The sequence below is a fragment of the Sceloporus occidentalis genome, unplaced genomic scaffold (assembly GCF_023333645.1).
Source record: "Sceloporus occidentalis isolate IW3139 unplaced genomic scaffold, rSceOcc1.0.p SCAF_6, whole genome shotgun sequence".
Lineage (NCBI taxonomy): Eukaryota > Metazoa > Chordata > Lepidosauria > Squamata > Phrynosomatidae > Sceloporus > Sceloporus occidentalis.
Genome location: NW_028316986.1, coordinates 52,016,390 through 52,038,760, shown reverse-complemented (window position 1 = coordinate 52,038,760; position 22,371 = coordinate 52,016,390). Strand labels below are relative to the sequence as shown.

Here is a 22,371-nt window from a genome sequence, read left to right as displayed (position 1 = left end):
ATGTAGAACTTTCCTAGTTTTTTGGATTTGGTGTATAGATATGCATACACTATAACAAGGATTATACACTCACCCTTATTTGGGACAATTGGCTTCCTTGGACAGTCACCCTTTTTTAGAGTAACATCATCAATGGCAATATCTCCCTCAGAGCCTGTACCACGAACACCTTCAAAGATGATCTGAAGGAAGAGAACATCAGAGTTAGAAAGGCTTTCATGGGGCAATCTAAGAGTCCAATTCCATATACTACCATTCTCTATGATGTAAATAAAGAGAATGTTACAAAGAGAGAGAAAGGAAAAACCACAGCAGAGAAAACTTATCTAAAACTGTATTGAAGCCAATGGATTTATAATATCCTATTACAAACTCATAAAAGACAAATAAAGATTACAGACAAATAAATGGGTCCTAGAACAAATCAAGCTTCTATTCTTTGTAAAAGCCAAAATCACTAAACGGAGGCTATTCATAAGGTGGCATGACCTGTCTGAAAGATGATAACACTCAGCAAAGTGGAACTCAGTACGAAAAGAGGAAGACTGCATTATGGGTGGGTAGACTCGATCAAAAAAGCCACTCTCTTGAGTTGGCAAAACCTGAGCAGGGCCATTAATAATAGGGGCCTTGGAGGCCTCTCATTCATAGGATTGTCAAAAGTCAAAGCCGACTTGATGGCACTTAACAACACTAACAATCAATTGAGAATGCACTTCTAAGATTATAATTCATTTGGCAGGTTGAAACATCAAATATACAGTATACAGATACAGTCAGTCCTTGGTGTCCATGGGGGATCTGTTCCAGACCCCTCCACAGATAACAAAATCCATGGATGTTCAACTTCCATTGTCTCCAATGGTGGTGCGTGCATGTGGATCCGCCGCCATTAGGGATAGCCCCTGTTGTCCTGTGGTGGCGCATGCACAGGGCCGCACCACCACTGGGGATGATGGAACTTAATGGCAGTATGGCCGTGTGCATGCACTGCCATGGGACAAAGGGGGCTGTCCCTAATGGCAGTATAGCCACGCACATGCACCACAATTGGGGGCAATGCTGGCTTGCCATCCATGGATGCTTGAATCCATGGATGGCAAGTCTGTGGATATCAAGGACTGACTGTACTACTTTTCAAATGCATGTTGGTTTTTTGTCCCCTTCAATGGTCATAATTTCCATCAAAGAAGCCTGGCAATGGTGAATTAATGAGGTGCAGACCTGGCCCCATGTAAGAATATAGTATATGCAGCGGAATCTTGTGCATGTTTACTCAGATATAAGTAGCACTATGGTCAATGTGGTGTACTCCCACGTGTGAATAGGGCTAATGGGTGCTGCAGTTCAATGACATCTAGAGCTGCACTTTGTCCATCCCTGGATCACACACTGGTCATTAGAACTTATTTCTGAGAAGTAATGCACAGGATTGAGCTATAAATTTGGTGGCATAACAACCAAATGAGTGTGACATCACATTTCAAACAAAATCCTTTGGTCTCTTGGGGTAAATTGTTATCACTTCTTGGTTGTCTTCTGCAGTATTGTTTTCTTGATGTGAGACATACTTCATTGAATGAGCCTCCCCCCTGACAACTACAGATGTCAGACCACATTAAGCAGAATATCAGTATCAGAATTGTGGACAGTATGCCATCACAGTGAAACATAGGTGATCAGACATTTGGTACTTCCTCACCTAATGAGTTCTCCAGAGGTTGTTAACTACCACAAGGAAATGGCTGCACCAAACTGCACTAGGTTACCACATCCAAAGCAAACTTTTATTTATTTTGTAATGTGGACTGCAAACTTGCAGCCTGGAGTAGTAGCAACTTTCCATTCTACTAGCTCATATGTCCACTTCATTCTGTAGATTGGAACAAAGTATTTTGTTTGGAAGCTTGATCAAATCTATGTATGAGCAATCTTTCTGGAGCAATGCAAATGACTTACATTTTTTGGGATGGATTGAAATCATTGAGCATCTGTAGATATTTATAGAGGAGCAGGAGAAGCTGCCTTATACTGAAGCAGGCCATTGGTTCACCGAGCCCAGTATTATTGACAAGGACTGTTAGTGGTTGTTTTGGGTTTCACACAAGACTTTTTTCCAGCCCTAACTGCAGATGCCGGGAATTGTTCCTGGGATATTCTGTGTACATAGCATGTGGTTAGCCACTAAGATGTGATTCCTTCCTGTATATTCCTCTTGATTGTCCCATTTATTTTAATGGGTCATTATTATTTTGCTATGTGCCCTATACTTGAACTTCAGACTATGGCCTAGGTCACCAAAATAGTGGGCTACAGAGGGATGAGTTGAACTGCACCATCAGTCTCAGCTTGAGGGAGGATTACTTGCTCTAGTGTTAAAATATCTCTGGTGCACTTCCATGAAGCACTGTTCATCCAGACCTCCTTCCTTCTCAAAGCCTGACAGGTAAAGCTTCATTAGGCTATGTCACCTGTATTGTTCCCATGGTTACAAGACTTTCCGGGCAGCTTAGAGCAAAGGTTCTGTTGCCTCCCATTCTCTAAGGAGCATAAACAACCTCTACATTTATGTTCTATTACACACGAGGTGGCTACAAGCCATCCACTGTCTCCATATGAGACAAAGCCCTATACAAAATGTGCTCTGCCCACATACTCAGCAAGGAGAGAGCCTCAAGGGATGTCTCTTTATTATACAGTCTGGGAGATTCCATCTCCCACAAATCAACAATGCTCTTCTAGTATGTTAAGGCAAATCCAACACTTTCAGCTGTGGCAAACATGGGTGGACATATGAACATACTCCCAGTCTGTGTCGGTTTGTTGTGTGTTCATTTTTATGTCCGTTCCATCCCATTCCCACATTCATTCCCATTTTAAAAAAAAACTGCATAAATATTTCTCTTTGAAAATTTATTTTTGATAGGAATGAATAAATCTGCCAATTTAGGTGTCTCTCTCTTTTTAATTTTTCCAGTATTGAATTAGTTTTATTTGGTTTCCTCACCAGTTAATGATGATGATGATGATGATTATTTTTAAAAAGCCAGCACTGAAATTTGTATACATTTTCATGTCTTTTTCCTAACATACACATTATATAATTGGATATTCTGTTTTAAAATACCCACAATGTGAGTCTAAAAAGTATACATGTTTTGCAAACAATTCCCCTTAATGTATTTGTACATTTTTCAGTAATATATGCACTTTTGTGCACATTTTTTGTTTGGAAAATTGCACTACAACATTTTGAGAGGTACAGTTGTGATAACTGCATCCTGATTTGCATACTGACTTGGAAAGTGTGAATTTTATAAATTCTTATCAAGTTGCTAACTAAAGGAAATTCTCCTTCATATTTTTTGAATTTATTTCTTACAAAACATGTATTTCCAAATATATATTTTTACTAAATGTTTGTTGTTGTTGTGGTTATTGTTGTGTGCCTTCAGTTTATTTCTGGCTTATAGAGACCCTAAGGTGAACTTATCACAGCGTTTTCTTTGCAAGATTTGTTCAAATTTGCCTTTGCCTTCCTCTAAGGATGAGAGAATGTGACTTGCAGGTTTCCATGGCTGAGTGGAGTCATAGTCTAACACACAAACCATTACACCATGCTGGATTTCTTTCCTAAATATACACATTCCTAAATGTGTTTATCCTTAAATACATTTGGGACGATTTGATTGCTATATGGAAATTTGTTGGCCACAAACACCAGCTGGAGATTGGCTGTGAGCTAATTAGTGAAGAGTGACACAGTTTTCCTCTCCCAGTATCTTGTGGCAAAATTCCTAAATGGTTACTCCCAGATGCTTGGGGATGGGATTGCAGACTTATTTCCCTACAGCAAAGCTATTCCCCTCTCTGTCCATCTCACCACTATGCATACACTTAACATTATACTAAGGGTTTTGAAAAGTTAGGTGGGAAAATGATGCAGTAGTTTAGATGTGTCTGTAGGTCACTTTGATGCAGTCATTTGGAACTGGTCTGGGCAATCTCCAGTTCTTGTGGCCTGACAAGAAACACATAAGTCAGGCAGAAGAAGGGAAATAAGCCTTGTGGCACACTTCCAAATTGCAACATACATGCATGTGTATGGAAGCCAGAATTCACAAGCACTGCTGTTAATGTTTCCTTCACTGTCAAATCTAAATGGTGCAGAAGTCAGAATCATTACTAAAGAAATAGACAATGCTCATCCTGTGAGCCAAAACCGATACATGCTGGAGCAGGCTCAATACGCAACCAACTGATAACAAATTAGTAGCCATCCTTGTTGCCATTAAGTGCACAGCAATAACTGAGCTATAAGCAATCAACAGCACATTCGCAAGTAACCCGATTATTGCTTTACAGCACCCAAAAGCATGCTATGCACTTCTGAGCTAAGCAAGAACAAATCAAATGTACACAGCCATACCACATTCACGAATTCATAAAAAAAAAATCATCCACTGAACACAGAAAAGAAGAGGCAGGGGATAAAGTTCACAGTAAACACTTTAGGAATAAACACCTGTAGTGCACAAAACAAAAGCTCTCAAAATAATAAAGCTCCTGAATAAAAGTGCCCGGCCACAGAATGACTGCCCCCCACATCATGTATCAGCCCACCGTTCTGTCCTCGCTGTATTTTATTGTGTTTTAATAGATGTTTTAATTGTAATTTGTTTAATCCTGTTTTAAGGGGGGGGATTTGGGACATAAATTTGTAAATGTGGATTTTAACATGCTGTAGCCTCTTTGATTGTCTTGTCACAGAAAAGCGGGATATAAATTAAAGTTCTATTTATTATTATTTATAAATAAATGTGTGTGGCCCTGTATGTTCTCAGCTACAATCCCTGTTTATATTACAGATTTATGTTGGGTTTTCAAAACCCATTCAGCTATTATGGCTCCCCCCCCCCCTCAATTCCATCCTAGAAACTGCCATTTGCCATGGATTACTATCACACTATTATTCTATTTTAACTGCCATGGCAACATCATAAGGAATTCTTGGGTTTATAGTTTAGTGAGTACCAAAAGTTCTAAATGCTCCATATGAAACAGCAAATCCCAGGATTCCACAGGAGGCATCTATCGCAGTTAAAGTAGAATAATAGCACTATAACAGTGTAGTGTGATAAGGTCCTAACAGAAATTGTTGTGATCCTGATGTACGTCCTGAAACTGTGGTTTCTAGAATTCTCTGAGGACAGTGAATGGCTTCTAAAGGTTTTAAGTCTTTAGTGTAGATATACCCAAAGAATTCAGAATGGAAGCTATGGTTTCCTTTGAATGGCAGATTCCAGAGTGTGGGTTACAATGTTTTGATTTTGGATTTTTAAAAATCAGTATCTTAGACCCTAAGCACAGAAGCAACTCTGTTTACTGAATCAGTCTATGGTAATGTTATTGGGCACAACTTATTTTAACATCCTCTCTCTACTGATGGTAAGATGCCTTCCAGGCATTGAAAGAAGTCCAAAGACCTATATTAGAGGTCTAAGTGGGACTTCCTAATTCTAACACTGATTTTAATAGAGTTAAAACAGTGTATTAATCACAAAATAATCTTCATACGTTTACCTAATGCTTGATATTAAATAGCTCTTATACATTTTACCCTTTAGATAACATCTATCCAGAAAGAAAGCCTATATTGAAAACCTAATTAGGGCACAGTACTCATTAACAACTGTAGTCAAAGTCATAATGGGTACCTATCTTAATACTCACAAAAGGCACAGCAAACTATTGTATTGGATCCTAAACTTTGCACAGACTCATTCCACAATAATAAAAAACCCTGACATAACAAAGCAGGGTTGCCAGTTGTGACATACAGAGCAAGTCAATTTTTTCTCCTATTTATCTCCATATCAAGAAAAACTTTACCTGCTCAATTTCTGTGGGTCAAGATATTGCTAAACACACAGGAGCAGGGGCAGCCAATTGTAGCATCCTATAACCAATAATGAAGGGCATACAACATTTACTGCTAATCAATTACAACAGAAGCAACAATTTGGTTCAGAAATTAAAGATACCTTCTAACACAGTTGTCCTCAAGTCAGGAATGAGCCATTCCATGAAATATAGTTGCCACTGAAAGCAGTGCACTCAGTTTTCCTTCCTTTTTCCCCCCTGGTGCCATCACCCAAGTTTGGAAGTAACCAGCTAGCATTTTAAATTTTTATATCCTGCCTTTCTCCCAATATGGAACCCAAAGTGGCTCACAACACAGATTAGAACAAAGTATACCAAACAAACAAACAGACAAACAAACAAACAAGCAAACAAAAATATAAATAATGGTTAAAAAGAATAATCTATACATTTTTACAAAATAACAACTAAGTATTATTGACAGACTTGATTGATACCTTATTTCACTTCCTTTCTAATGTAATTGCATCTTTTAACATTTCTTATATGATTCCAAGAGTGTGTAGCTTGAAATATTGCATGGTTCAAGTGTTGCTGCCTTATCGTGACATTAAGGTGGGTGGAAGGAGAATGCATTTTGTACCACAGACTAGCTGCTTGTAGTATTCACGTTTTTAAAACGATTTTAACTACTTTTTGAGAAGTGGGAAAGCAGAGAGTTACTTTAAAATTATAATAAAATTATCATTGTAAAATCACATCTTTGTTGTTGTGTGCCTTCAAGTCAACCCTAAGGCGTCCTTAACTTGGGGTTTTCTTGACATGATTTGTACCATTTTTATAAAGTAACATCCCAAACTCTAGGTGCCACTCCATTGAAATGAGAAGGCAATGTACTCATTCTCACTGGCAGCTGTTTGTGGGAAAAGGAACACTTTCAGCTCAGTGGCACAACATGATTCCATGTAATCACAGTGGAGACACTGAGCATGGTATCATTTTTTTTTATAAAGGGCATGAACAACTGTCTGGAGTCCTGGACAGGATGAATTTTGTTGAAGATGCCATTAGTATACTCTATATTATTGTGTGAGGAGGAGCTAGGAGGGTGTCAAGCCACTGCACCATGTACCTGACTGAGGGCTTTTCCAGCTTTATCTATCATGCCAGGGGTTTAACCTTCTACATGCAAAGCAAGTACTCAAGCCCTAAATTATGGACCTTCCTCTAAGTGCAGATTTCCCTGTGGGGAATTGAGTCATCTTCTCTTGAGTGACAGGCAAGGATACTTACCATTACACCAATGTGAAGGTCAAAGGTCTTTTGGGTTCACCCCTCTGCTGTACATCTATAGTATAGTGTGGGGGTGATGTTGTTGTTGTCAGCCACATATTTACTGTAACAGCTACTTCTAACCAATGTCCCATAGAAAGATAGCCATTCATCAATGACAAAGTAGTCACAGCACAACAGCTTTCACAAACCATTGCTCAGGCTATCTATTCATGTACAGAAAGTGAGATATCACTGCAGGGGAGAAAGGCACGTCACACCAGCTAACCTGTAATAGGAGGCCCATGGAAGATCTATTCTTCTTGAGTACATACATGTCACAAATAGTAACCAGGTGTTAAACAGTAACACTGGTATCTGGCTGTCCAAGATAGAAACAGCCTGCATATTGATAAGTGGTCCTAAGCCTTATGATTACTTTTCCACAGTCACAGTACTAAAAATGTACTGGCTCTGGGCCTCTTTTGCCATTGGCTTTACTAACTCATACCAGGCACCCATGCTAGGCAGCTGTGTCCTTGAGGTCCCCCGTATATCTGCTTACCTGGAAAGGTCCTGCAGGGTTGATAGGAACATGTGCTTGTTGCCACGTATTTCCTTTGTCCCCTTTGAGTGACAAGGCTTGAGTGGGCTGTTTATTCTTCACGTGAACCAAGAGATTTAAGGAGCCTGTAAGAGAGTGGCACCAGACACTGGAGTCACACTACTTCTCCACAGCAACCATTTCCTTTCCTTCTTTTTTGGAGGGGGGGTTTCAATCAACAAAGAGCCAAGTGCACCATGAAGGAGAATGATAGAGCCACCCAGGAGATTCTGGCTGTCACAGAAGGGCAGAAAATTATTAGCTATTTAATTTTTTTAATGATGTATTGTATTTGTTACAGCTAGAGGCGGGGAGAGGTGTTTGAAGGATTTTCTCCCTCCAGTGCCAAAACAGGCTTGACTGGTTCTGGGTACTATGCCCCTCAATGGGGCAAGAGACACTGTTAGCTATTCCATGTCAGGCAGCAAAATGTCTTGAGCTGACTCTGCAATTTACATTTGCATTTGTGTTAAATCTTGCATATTTATTCTTCCTGTGAATGAGATACACATCACCACAAGCTATTCAAAAGTCCATACATAGTTCATTGCAGCAGGCAGGAAGGAAAGACATTAGTTTAAAAGGAATTTCTTTCCATGTGAAGTGTTACCCCTTTAGATTCATCCCAAGAATATAGTTAATTCTTTGTCTGTCAGGCTACCTGACTGACATGCCTCCCATAAGAAAGGCGTGTTGCGTACCTTGTCATCAACTCCTGTTCTTCTTATATGTACAGCTAATTAACTGTTCTGGTTTTCTTTTTTAACCATGGTCACCACGTGATCTGTGCTATGACTGACCCCAAGTCACAAGCGCTCCAAATGTTCAAAATCTTTGAATTCACAGGTAGCAAAAACATTGACTCAATCATCTATGGGACATGCCTGAGTAGTAAGAGGCACATCCTGATTCATACCTAAGTCAGCCTGTTTGGAAAACGGGCTTGCAATTAGTGTCCAGGATCTTGTTAGTGACATAGGTAAGCCAAGTCCACCAAGGGTGCTCAGCCTGAGGATAATGGAACACAGGACAGAATAGGGCAATTTCAGCACAGAATAAGTAAAAAGATAGTACAGGGATATCTGGTTAATCTAAATAAATTTAAGTCTCCAAGACCTGATGAATTACATCCAAGGGTATTAAAAGAACTGGCAAATGTAATATCAGAGCCATTGGCAATAATCTTTGAGAACTCCTGGAGAACAGGAGAAGTCCCAGCAGACTGGAGGAGGGCAAATATTGTTCCCATCTTCAAAAAGGGAAAAAAAGAGGATCCCAATAATTATCATCCAGTTAGTCTGACATCAATACCAGGAAAGATTCTAGATCAGATCATTAAACAAAGAGTCTGTGAACACCCAGAAGGCAATTCCATAATCACAAAACATCAACACTGGTTTCAGAGAAACAAGTCTTGCCAGACAAATCTAATCTCTTTCTTTGATAAAATTACCAGTTTGGTAGATGAAGGCAATGCTGTGGATATGGTATATCTTGATTTCAGTAAGGCCTTTGACAGGGTTTCCCATGACATTCTTGCAAACAAGCTTGTAAAATGTGGGCTAGATGACGTATCTGTTACATGGATTTGTAATTGGTTGACTGGCTGAACCCAAAGGGTGCTCAACAATGGCTCCTTTTCATCCTGGAAAGAAGGAACCAGTGGGGTCCCACAGGGTTCTGTCCTGTGCCCAGTGATATTCAACATCTTTATCAATGACTTGGATGACAGAAATGGGGGCATACTTATCAAATTTGCAGATGACACCAAACTTGGAGGAGTAGCTAATAACGCAGAGGACAGCATCAAAATTCAAAATGACTTGAATAGATTAGAAAGCTGGGCCAAAGCTAACAAAATGAATTTCAACACAGAGAAATGTAAAGTATTGCACTTAGGGCGGAAAAATGAAATGCACAGATATAGGATGGGTGACACCTGGCTGAATGAGACTACGCGTGAAAAGGATCTGGGAGTCCAAGTAGATTGAAAATAAATCAACAGTGCGATGCAGCAGCTAACAAGGCCAATGCGATTTTAGGCTGCATCAATAGAAGTATAGTGTATAGATCAGGGGTGCCTACTTGGAAGAATGTAAGGGCCAGAATTAAAATCAGCTAAGGTTGTTCGGGCTGCCAATAGTTTTAGGTGAAATGTAGGATATTTAGGTGAAATGTTGGACATTAAAAAATGGGAGGCATGACCAAATAAACGCTGGAAGCAATATGCAAATCCATACTTCTTAGCCATGCTAAAAATAGAAGACATTGTGGAATCCCTCCTGGACAGGAAGGCTAAGCTGGGAGACATGTCAGGGGAAAGGAGGGAAAGACTAATCACCCTACCAAGGGGCAAAGCATCCCCTCCCTCCCTCCTCCCTCCCTAATTTCTTTCTTTCCCTGCTTCCTTCTTCCCTCCCTCCCTTTTTTCTTTCTTTACTTAATCCCTCCCTCCCTCCCTTCTTTCTTTCTTTCCCTGCTTCCTTCTTTCCTCTCTCCCACACTCCCTCCTTTTCTTCCTTCCTTCTTCCTTCATTTCTTTCTTTCCTTCCTTCTTTCCTCCCTTCCTCCTTTCTTCCTTTCCCTGCTTCCTTCCTGCCTTCATCCCTCCATCCATCCCCCCCTCCTTTCTTTCCTTCTTCACTTTTTCACTTCCTTGATTCTTTCTTTCTTTCTTTCTTTCTTTCTTTCTTTCCTCCCTTCTTTCCTTTCCTTTCTTTCTTTCCTTCCAGAAGATGAGGAAGGGGAAGAGGATGAGGGAAAGAGACAAGGACACCCACCCATCGTGTTGTCCTCCTCCTCCTCTGCCGAGTCGTTCACTTTGGAGTGGCCTGACTGCCCGGCTGGCAAAACCCCAAGGCCGCTCAAAAGCAAACAACTCAGCAGAGGAGAAGGAGGAGGACAATGCAGTGGTTGGGCATCCTCCTCTCTTTCTCCCATCCTCACTCTCCTCCTCCTCCTCACAAGGCTGCCCACCCAGCAAAGGGGGAAAGAGACAAAAGAGGATGGGGGAAAGAGACAAGGACACCTACTCACCATGTTGTCTTCCTCCTCCTCCGCTGAGTCATTCACCTTCAAGCAGCAAGGCTGCCTGCCTGGCAAAATCCCCAGGCCACTCAAAGGTGAACGACTCAGCAGAGGAGGAGGAGGAGGACAACACAGTGGGCGGACGTCCTTGTTCCTCCTTCTGGGCCTGCCTGGCCAGTGGGGGTGAGAGGAGCTGTAAGCCTGCTCCCAGCAAAAGCTCCCCTGGGAGGCAGAGGCAAACTCTGGGGGAAGAGTCCATTGCTCCCATTCTCCAAACACCCGTGGGATTGGGTGAGGACTCTGGGAGCCAGGACATTCCCCCTCCTCCTGACAATGGGGCCCCGAGCCTCCAGAAATCCTTTGGTGGGCTGCATCCAGTCCCTGGCCACATCTTATGCAGCCCTGGTCTAGATCAAAGGAAATAATAGTGCCACTCTATTCTGCTCTGGTCAGACTCCAACTGGAATATTGTGTCCAGTTCTGGGCACCACAATTTAAAAAGGATGTGGAGAAACTGGAGCATGTCCAAAGGAAGGCCACTAAGATGGTGAAGGGTCTGGAAACCATGTCCTATGAGGAACGACTTAGGGAGCTGGGGATGTTTAGCCTGGAAAAGAGAAGGTTATGAGGTGATATGATAGCCTTTTTTACATACTTGAAGGGATGTCACATTGAGGAGGGAGCTAGCTTGTTTTCTGCTGCTCCAGAGAACAGGAACAATTAATGCAAGCTACAGGAAAAGAAATTCCACTTCAACATTAGGAGGAATCTCCTGACATTAAGAGTTGTTCAACAGTGGAACACACTCCCTTGGAGTGTGGTGGAATCTCCCTCCTTGGAGGTCTTTAAACAGAGGCTGGATGGCCATCTGTTGGGGATGCTTTGATTTAGATTTCCTGCATGGCAAGGGGTTGGACTGGATGGCCCTTGCAGTCTCTTCCAACTCTGTGATTCTATGATTCTATTCCACCTGAGTGTGTTGTTGTTGTTGTTGTTGTGGAAGTTGGTATTCTTTCCCACTCCCAGTAACCACTGAAAACCCTCCTGACCCATGATTTTGCTGTGTTGGCCCCTCTGAATGGCCATTCCGTGGATGGTGGAGAACAAGAGGAAGATCAGAGAAGCATCTGGCTAAGCTTCATAGCCAAACACAGACTAATGACATAATGGAGATTATCACACAAGGCTGAAAAGTGGAATTAAAGCAGGGTAGACAAGTCTATAGCTGATCCTTATCAGGTGAAACTAGAGCTGGTCTGTCCTCCACCTATGACTGTTGCTATTGATATCATTGCTGTGACATTAGCTCTGTGTGTGATAGGCATCCTGCATCCTGCAGCCCTGCCATTAGCCAGTCACACAATTGCCGTCTCCTCCTCTCTCCCTTTTGCCACATACTCCTGCTATCCCTAATCAGTCTGGTTTTCTTTTCTTTTCTTTTTTGAAAAAAGAACCTTTCTCCCCCCCCCCCCCCCTCTTTAAATCAAATTGTCATAATGTTTAAGTTGTGTAAAAAAGTGAGTAACCAAAATAAAAAAATTAAAAACCCAAAAGGTGTACTAGGCAGAGCAATAGGTCAGGGAGGCAAGATTAAAGAGCAGTCTGGGAAAGAGCATCATGGACTGGCAATGGCTGCTACAGCGGCAACCCTGCAATTTCATAAAGACATTTGATGAGGACTGCTCCCATACTGGTATGTATATGTCTCTTTTCATTAACATGATCAGGGTGAGAATGTGAGCTCGTGTGATAATCTCCAATCTGCCACTAGGGGAAGAGGTTATAAATCTGTGCTTTGCCATGGGACATAGCCTGGGTGCTTCTTTGATCCCTCCCTGCTGCTCTCCACTAGCCAAGAAACTGCCATTGAGGGGCTAACACAAGCAAGCCTTTGAGTCTTTGGGGTGGTGTGTAGGGAGCCATAGAGGAGTTTTACCTGTGAACCTCTAACTCTATGCTGGGCAATGTAGGATCTTGGCCCATGTTTGATAACTATTAAATGTAGTAAGTAGTTAGATTGTTGGCTTAGCACTAGCAAGACCGAAATTCATATTTCAAGTGAGCCGCAAAACTCACTAGATGACCCTGGATCAGTTTATAATCTCTTAGCCTTTTATGAGGATAACAGTGTGTGTGTGTGTGGGGGGGGGGGGGGGGGGCGGGTGTATGAACTCCCTGGAGGAAAAACAGGGTAAAAATACAAAATAAATGTTACATTGATTACAGGTCAATGTTTGACTTAAAATCTATTTTACTTCTCCCCCTTGAAATGTCTGGATTTTATTTGCTTCCTGACTTGTGTTAAAGAAACAGCTCTCAATTTGATTAAACTGTTCTGGTTGGGTCAATTTAAATTTTTGTGTAAAAGCCACAATCACCCTGGCATGTGGTCTAAAGTTATTAAGAAACAATATTGACCAAGGAATGTGGGTAGTGAGTCTGGAACTAAAGTATGTTTTGACTCACATCAGTTACAAGATATTTTTGTTTGAAGTCTTGTAGGTTTTTTTTGGTGTTTTTTTTTAAACCCTCAATGAGAGAACTATATGTATGTGAACAAGATATTGCCTAACTGATATGCTGGTAGCAGCATTTATCTATGGACTGAGATGTCAGACTTAAGCTCACACATATCATGCAGTTTTGGTCATTTTGGGAATATGACTGAGGGGAAGACAATAGCTTAACAAAACAGTGCAGCTCCTAGATTCATGACATTGGGGAGAAGACCAATGGAAACCATCAAACTGCATCAGTCACTGCATTATGGAAAGGCTGGCTTTTTCTTACATGGAAAAGTTGATTAAAATTAATCCTTTAAAACAGGGTTTTCTGCTTAGTGATTTAAATCACTGATTTAAATCAATCCATGCTGGAACTAATTGCTGTCTTTATCTGCTAAGAAGTAAAAGATTTTCTTCACAAGGCATTATAGACAGAGCCTCCACTTTGAAAAGGCCGAGAGCAACAGAGCACAGCAGGCAGGTTCCTTGTTATTATTATAATGCTGTGGTTCTGTATTGTCTTTTATTTGGCTCTTCCCTCTATCATAAGTTCCACAGCCTAGTAGTACTGCAGCATTTAATTTTACCAGTCAAGGAAAGACACTAATCCACCAGAACAGGATTGTCACAGTAGGGCCTTTACCAAAATCCAATTCTACATATTTGAGGTCTGCTGTGTTATGTATGTAGTACCCTTTCTCCAGCTGTGATCTGTGTTTGCATTTAAATTTTTCCTGCTGTGATGGTTAGGAACACAGGCAGCTGCCTTCTACCAAGCCAGAACATTGGTGTTTTTTTTTTTCAGAACAAAGAAAATTTGTGGTGACATGATATCGGCCTTGACAGATACCTGTCTCCATAGCCACCTATCTCTGTATTAAGAAGGCAGGCGGAATCTGCCAGTTCTACTCAGCCTGGTTTTCAAGTGCTTGATTTTCTTCACAGCAGTTGCGTCTTTGGCTTTTCTCAGTTGACACTTCTGCCTATGCACCAACAGGATCCTGGCCTTACTGTCCATTTGGTTCCAGGCAAAAGCCTTTCTATTTTCCAGGTGCATCTATTTATTTATTTTTTAAAATCCTTTTGGCTGTTTTCTGCTGCTTTTCTGCTATTGTGGCATAAGTTAATTATACTTTTTAATATTACATTTTAATTGTTTTACTCATTTGGTAAACCACCTCGAGAATATAACTGAAGTGCATGCCAAAAACATATATGCAGACAAACAAACAAATAAATGAATAAAATATTTGCTATGTGGCAACAGTAGACTGGACTTTTACAAGTGGCAAGGTTTCATCTGAACAAATGAGCAGGCCACTGTTCCACTGACATGGATGGGAATCAACTGCTGTACCATTCTGAACACAAATGTTTTCATATGGAATGGTCCTTATTTTCAAAATGAGTTATACTAAGGTGGACCATATTAAAATGAGTGAGGGGCTGTACATACGGGTGGATCAACACTGTCCCTTTGTGCCCCAGATGGAGGCTGAAGCAACCTCACTTTGCAGCCTCTGGAGTGAGCAAAAAGAAGCCCCAAAAAAGTGGCTTTGTTTTGCATCCCAGAAGGGGTGTCATAAGCGCCGCACCCTGGCATCATGACACCCCTTCCACGCAGCGCTGTTTGGGTGCTGTGCCCAGCATGCATCATCATGGGGTGCACCATGTGGACAGGTACATGCCATAATGGCAGCCAGGCGGTGCAGTAAGGGCTTTGAGCGTATGGCTGCTCAGCCCTTACCGCACATATAGGCTGGCACAAAGTGCTGGTCTGTACAGCCCTTGAGTCTCCACCTTCCTTTCACTCTCTCCAGTTCCAGAAATAGTCCATCTGGGATACTGTAGAGGGTGTGGCATTGGCCACCAAGTCAATAGTTGTTTAGTGTGTGCCTGGTTCGCAGACACTAATATTCAGTGCACTGTGGTATGGAAAAGATTATTTTGCACTCAGCAGAGTTAGGCCTCACTATGCATCTTGGAAGAGAATTCCACAAAGAGGATGAGCATCTACTGTTCTGTAAGAATGTTGTGGCCGAGCTAGGAGAGGTGAATAGGGCTGATTTCCCTTTAGTGCTCCCTGCCCTATTCTTTAGGCTTCTAGAACTAGGAGGCTTGCATCTTAGCACTAGAGATTCTTTTGTTTAGAACTCACTAATAAAAGGCTATTGCTTTTGATTTGATTGGACTTGAGGTGAGAGGTATGCCCCCAATTGGGGACTTGAGGACTTCTAGAGCTTTCTTCTGTAGTTCAGGGGTTCAGCAACCCTAGTATGGGGAAGTGAATTTTCTCTGCTGTAAATGCCCACTACATTCATAAAAGTCCAATGGATTATGCACCAATGGTCTGTACCATTAAATGAAATGAATCTCTTGAAGAGACCTGGATTGGGCCCAGTCCCAGCTCAGAGCAGACACTGCATGAGACTCTGGATTTTTTTTTCTTTTGCTGTTTTTTCTTTTGCTGTTAGAAGAGCATAAAGTGGAAGTTCAGAAGTCTGTAATAAAGATGATAAATGCCTTGGCTCTCAGTGACAGAACCACAAAGAGTAGTGTAAAAAAGAATGAAATCTATATAACTTGGCTAAGAAATGAGGTTTATTAGCTAGACATATTCACAGGGTTATAGCATTAATGGGAGACAGAAAGAGGGCGAGCTGAGCTGCAACTATGAATTGTGAAGAGCTAACTTAAAGTCTGACCTGCATGATATGCACTGTACTATGTCCTACTACCCTCATCTGCCCTACAGTTAGGTTTGGGGCACAGCATTAACATTAGTCCTGTCTGTATTGTAAGAAAAATGATGCCATCATGAGATTGTCTTATATCATCCTCTCATTTCAAGATTTGAATGTTTTGTCATACACCAGCTTCATGTTTGAAGTAGGAGTGTGGATTTGTGCAATGAGGAGAATAACCTTCTATTGCTGTGCAAAAGGATCTTGTCGCACCCTTGAGGCTAACTGAAAGAAAGAAGCTGTAGCATGAGGTTTCATGGACCTCCTCAGATGTATGAGGAAGGTCTACCTGGATCCTCCACTTCATGCATCTGAGGAAGTAGACTCAAGTCTATGAAAAGTTGTGCTACTACCTTCTTTCTTTCAGTTAGTCTCAAAGGTTCTATGAGATTCCTTTGCACACTGATTTTCCAGACTAACATGGCTATATGTTTTATTTCTATTTCTGGTCAGACTTCAACAGCATTCATTTTACAGGGCCAGTACTATCTATATTCATTACCCTCAAATTATATACACAGCTCATTACATAGAAGATAGCTTTGCCATGCCATAACTGCTATCATCTGCCTTCTCCAGCCATCCTAGTAGGGGAACTGTTCATTTGCCACTCTCAGGTATGGATCTATGATCTTTAAAGTGATGTTTAAATTTCTAGAAAAAGTGCACATAAGCATTTCTGTCATACTGAGGCAGTGCAACTGCATAAAGATATTTGGAATAACTGACTGAAAGACGACTGACTGAAAAATGAGCCAATGGAAGCAATAGGCCAATGGTCTGACTGACTCAACCACGATAAGCTCCCATAGTGACTGGCTTGCAGGGCTGCCTTAAATTTTTAGCAGGAATATGTGCCCCACCTGAAACCATTGTGAGTTGAACTGTGATAATGTCACTTTGAGAAGTACCTACTGATTTTCAATAAATTAAGTTGCAGCAGCTCTGTGTTAAATGCAGAGGATGTTGTGCTCAGCCATAAAGGATGCCAGCCAATGTGCCACCATCATTTCTACTGGCAATGCCCCAAATAGTGCAATTCTCATGGGAACTACAGGGCACAGAGACTGCATGACTTGTTTTCCAGCATATTCATGCTCCTGGCACCTCAGTAGGAATGCAGATCTATTGGGAAATCAGGCATGCACTTTTCATACACCATGTTTTCCATCCTAAATTTTTCCACCAGATTTTTTTGTATTTGTACAATAACCCATGATGATATTCTGATGGGCTCCAAAAAAGACAGGGCAGTCTTACCAATCTTGTTCTATTGCATTGTCCCTGGATAAACATTAATACAGACTCTACCATAAAATTATAGGGATTACAGTTTGAATACAGGAAGCCCACACTTATCGCATGGGTTAGGGACCAAAGGACTGTGAGAAAGTGGAATTGGTTGAAAAGTAGAACCCAGGTTTTTTTTAGCTTGCAAATGCATTTTTGCCACTGAATACACAAATAACACACTACATATCACTTTTGAATGCATGCAAAAACTAAATTAACACATTATATATATAGAAAAGTACATGCAAGCAGTCCCAAGTGAGCCTCATAAGCAAAAAGAACTGATGAAAGAGCAGAACTCCTTTTGAATTAATGGAACTTATCTGTAATTTGCAAGCATTGAAAGAGTGAGTGATTGGAAAGCAAGTTGTCAAAAGGCAGGGGAAGCCTGTAGAATACTGTAAGAAAGCAGATGAGCATGTGGCTGGCCTCAGCTCTCCCATCAGCTTGTCTACATCCTCAGGATGGATAAGTTGAAAAATATCCATAATAACATAGGCAAAAAAGTGCTTTGGTTGCACTCCCTTCAAAGACATCAGAAAGCCAATCAAATCCATAACCCTTTACTGGCAGCATAAAGGTCAAACCTTATCAGACGGAGATCAGTTCATGGCAATGGAGTTCTTGTTGGCATTCACACCCACAGATCATCTTCTTCCAATCCAGTATACAAAACCAAATTTCAAGTATGTCCTGCTGCATGTGTTGGACTGGGTATAATCTGATAGAGACCCAAGATCCTCATGATAGCCCTGATGCTCCCAGTTGCTCTAGACATCAGGTGGCCTTGAGGTATATGTTGACGACTGCAAGCCCAAACATTTGGGGATTCTCAACATCATTTCCACTTTTCTCACTTTGTAGAGAAAGACTGCTAGGCAACAGGCTGGATAGTATACTAACAGATTCATAATCTTGTCTTGTTTCCAGCACCAGGTTCAAATAGTTAAATACAGGTAGACTGTTGAACTACCAATATAGCAAACAGAAGTGAAATCTTTATGGACTACAATTACACCACCATGCTGCATTCTGAAGTGAAGCCTGGTTTCATATTCAATGTGCTAGTCAATGTATCTAGAGACATTTGCACATCCATCTTAACCCAACCAAGTTTCCATTATACATGGCAGGTTGGCATAGATAGTACTCTACTTAGTGAAGAAGTGGCAGAAGTAAGGATTAAAACCAAGAATTCCATACTCTGGTTGTACTCTAGCTACAACCTTCACCACAAAGCATGGGTGCACAGAGAGTGTTGAGATAAATTATCTAACTATTTTATTTTATTTTATTTTATTTTATTTTATTTTATTTTATTTTTATCCTACCTTTCTCCCAAGTTGGGGAGAAATTATAGTAATTGTAGAAAGAAGGCAAAATAGAGAAGGAGTTGGATCAGTATTTGGAGGGGAAAGCATGCCACTTCTACATTCTTGTCCAATAAGCAAACTCATTCAATACACACACAATGCAGAAGGTTTTAGGTCGGCAACAAAACAGAGAAGGAGGAAGAGCTAACAAAATGTCAAATGCCTCCACATGCTCTATACTGGAGGCTCAGACAGCACTCTGCAAATAGCAATTAAGTCTGTTGAGTGTCTCAAAGAAGCTGATTAATCTCATTACTTCTTCTCTTTTATAAAGGAAGAAACTGACCTGCACAATTAGGAGGTGAGTTTTAAAAAGTGTGTAAATTAGGAGAAACTGACCTGTTGATCAGGATTATTAATTTAAGCTTTTTGAATACAGTACAGCCTCATTTATCTAAATAGTGGGGGCAAGTTGGGGGGCATCAGTCTTCTGAATCACGGTGCAAGGGCCACCTAAAACATGTGATTAACATTATATTCTTAGTATTATTTATACAGCTTTTTAATGACCAGAGGTCATATTGAAGATAGACACTAATATGATTGTACACAGAGGTCAGACCATAGAGATTCTAGTGGGTTACAGGCTACAAGGTATTAATTTTGAATGAAAAGCACCTCAGATGGCAGAATAAATAAATCACAGACCCATTGTACCATTTACAGCAGGAGTGGGCAGCAGTGGAGGGTTGAAGGGCTGCATCCATCCATTCTGGTGCTCTTCCAGTCCCTGCAGATTGTATGGTATTATGTTCAACAAACTGAAGGTGATATTCCAGTCATTTCTAAGTTGGATTTTTTTATGCTGTTTTCAGCTGTTTTGGAGTATATAATCCAACAGCATTCTAATGGAAAAATGATCCTTTTGGAGAACTTTGGATACATAATTCTCTGTTTCTTTGGCCAATTTTTTTTTTTTTTTTTGGCCTTTGGAGGACCCCTGAGGGCCATAAGAAGCAACTATGTGACCCCTGGGCTGCATTATTCCCATTCCTGATTTAGAGTATAAGATAGTCAAAGATTTTAAAAGGAGACAGGGCCAGGGACAAGGTTTGCATTCTGGCTGTTGCTGTCACAACAGTAAGAACTTTATCGCACTCGTTTTTCGGAGCGTTAAGGGCACTCGAAGAGGACGCTCATGTGTGCGCACAACAGGCCAGAAACAGATTTTACCGCACGTCAAAGTGTCCCCCAAAAGGCCCCGTTCCGTTGCACCTAGCCGTCCTCCTTCAGTGTTGACAGGTGCCATTTTGCTCGGTCGGAAGACTTCCCACCAGAACATTTCACGTGCCTCAGCACTGAAGGAGGACGGTTAGGCGCAACGGAACGGAACGGGGCCTTTTGGGGACACTTTGACGTGCGGTAAAATCCGTTTCTGGCCTGTCACATGCGCACACGAGTGTCCTCTTCCAGTGCCCTTAACGCTCTGAAAAACGAGTGTGATAAAGTTCTAAGTATGCACCAAAACAATTTTTTCACTAATATTTTGGAGGGGGGGGGAAGCACTGGGATATTGCTTCCCAGACAAAAGCCCCTGAAGGTGACATTATTCTCTGGGGCTCAGAAGGAAAAAGGAGATGGATGCACTTTTTAACTCACAGTGATCCAGATCATTGTTATAGGGATGCACACTTCTTGGAGTAATATTTTTGATTTCTATGTATGATTGTGAGAGCTGGACAATGAAAAAAGATGACAGGAAGTCAGAAATCTGGTACTGGAGGAAAGTTATGCAGATACCATACACTGTCAAAAAGACAAATAATTGGGTCTAAGAACAATTTGAGCTTTAACTCTCCCTAGAAATGAGCCCTTAAATGACCAAACTGAACCTTTTGTACTTTAGCCATATTAGGAAATAACATGACTCACTGGAAAAGATGGTGATGCTTTGTAATCTCGGTTTTTTAAAAAAAAATATGATGGCATTATAGATGGATTGATTCAATTCAGAAAGCCACAGTCCTGAGTTTGGTAGATCTGAGCAGGGCTGTTGATGACTGGGATTCCTGGAGTTCGCTCATTCAGAGGGCCATTCTCCCAATAGGTTGGGTTAACTTGAATACGATTAACAAGAACAGATTTCTAGTGGTCAGGTGGTGGAGAGGACTCTAATAAATAGTTCCTAAACCTTAATCCAGATTTTTCAAAAAGTGTAAAAACATCCTCCAGTTTATCACCGATGATATGATTCATGTATCAAACTGGCATTTTTTTTCTCAATTTAGTTATTGAAAGAATGCCATTTCCTTTTCATGAGGTTAGATCCTCATTGGCAGGATTTATTTCATCCTTCTCCCCTGATCTGCATTTCGTTTATCCTTGAAACACCTGCTTGCAATGTGCAGGCAAGCAATGGCCAGGTGTCGGTTGCCAGTTCCTTGCAAAAGATCAAAGCCTACAATGGCAAAGAGACAGTAAGATTTCCCTAGATACCGACTCAGAATTTTGCTCAAATAGAGAGGAACTTGTTATTTTGTCTTGTATCTGTATCATCATTAAAATCGTTATTAATCAGAAGAGAAAATAAAGGCCCACAATAAAGGGTGAGGAATCAATCAATATGCTAGTGAGCTGTGCCTGCTGCTGGCTCTTTTTAAGAACAGAGCTGGCATTTTAGAAGAGCGTCTGCTACACAAAAGAGCACCAGCTGTTATACCAAATCCTGTAACCTGTTGTGTACACACACCCACACACACACTCTTATACTTAAATGCTACACGTTTCAGGAGGGAAAGGCCTGACTTTAGTTTTCACTCAATCAAAACATTACTTAGCAAGCTTGGTTTATACAACAAGGGTGAGGTCTAGCTGATTTTCAGAGCACAAGGGAGTATGTATACCTAAAATATGTTGCAGGCAGTCCACTCTGCCTAGCCCCTCCAATGTAGTTATCCTGTTACCACCATTGAGCCCTCCTCCCATGTACTTTGCTTTGCATGTCAGAATTTGCTGCTGCTCTTCCCAATATTAGCTCTTCCATGGACTATTTTGCAGTTACACTCATTGGAGGAAATGACTGCACCAGGAACTATTTTCGGGTTATTCTACTCTCTAATGTCCCAAGCCCAGTCTAGGGATATACTAGAATATTCATTTTCTGGATTAAAAAAAAAAAATGGTTTTCCTGACAGTTGGGAAGCCACATTGGAAAGAATAATAGAGCAGACAGTCTTTCGTGCAGTTTTCTCCCAGTATTCCCACATCCTGGAATGTTCAAGAGGATTTTTGTGCACAGAAAAGCACAGAACATTTCTGCAGCAAAAACATATTTTCTTTGCTGAAAATGTGCATCTTGCATAGGAAGTAGTGCTTTATGCACAGAAAATATGGATATTTTGTGAAGAAAATGTAGGGTTTTATTTTACAAGGTGTGATTTTTCATGGAAAAAATTGACAAATTTTTCTGATATAGAAAAATTCTCTGGAATACTTCAGGATGCTAGAATAGAGAGAGAATGTTACGCAAAATATTCAATTTTTCCTGCAGCAGGGTAGCAGGGGAAATGACAATACAGACTGTACTTCTCCAGTACATGCACCCTTCAGTCACCAAACACTTTGTTTAGCAGTGCTAGACAAAGGAACAAACAAGTCAGCAGCCCTTGTGTATTCTCTGTGAAATCCTTCTGTCAAGAAGTGAGTGGTTGCATTTTGCACCAGCATTTTGT

The 22,371-nt window shown here is 41.0% G+C and overlaps 1 protein-coding gene across 2 annotated transcripts in view; it reads right to left on the bottom strand.

Annotated features, from left to right (window-relative positions):
- Positions 1 to 22,371, bottom strand: part of MDGA1 (MAM domain containing glycosylphosphatidylinositol anchor 1) — a 387,001-nt gene that overhangs the window by 5,189 nt on the left and 359,441 nt on the right. For both annotated transcript variants that reach the window (XM_089529603.1, XM_089529604.1), the window contains exons 15-16: positions 7,721 to 7,845; positions 74 to 182 (exon numbers count right to left, since the gene is read on the bottom strand). In XM_089529603.1, coding sequence (XP_089385729.1) covers positions 74 to 182; positions 7,721 to 7,845 — 234 coding nt within the window. The remainder of the gene's footprint in view (positions 1 to 73; positions 183 to 7,720; positions 7,846 to 22,371) is intronic.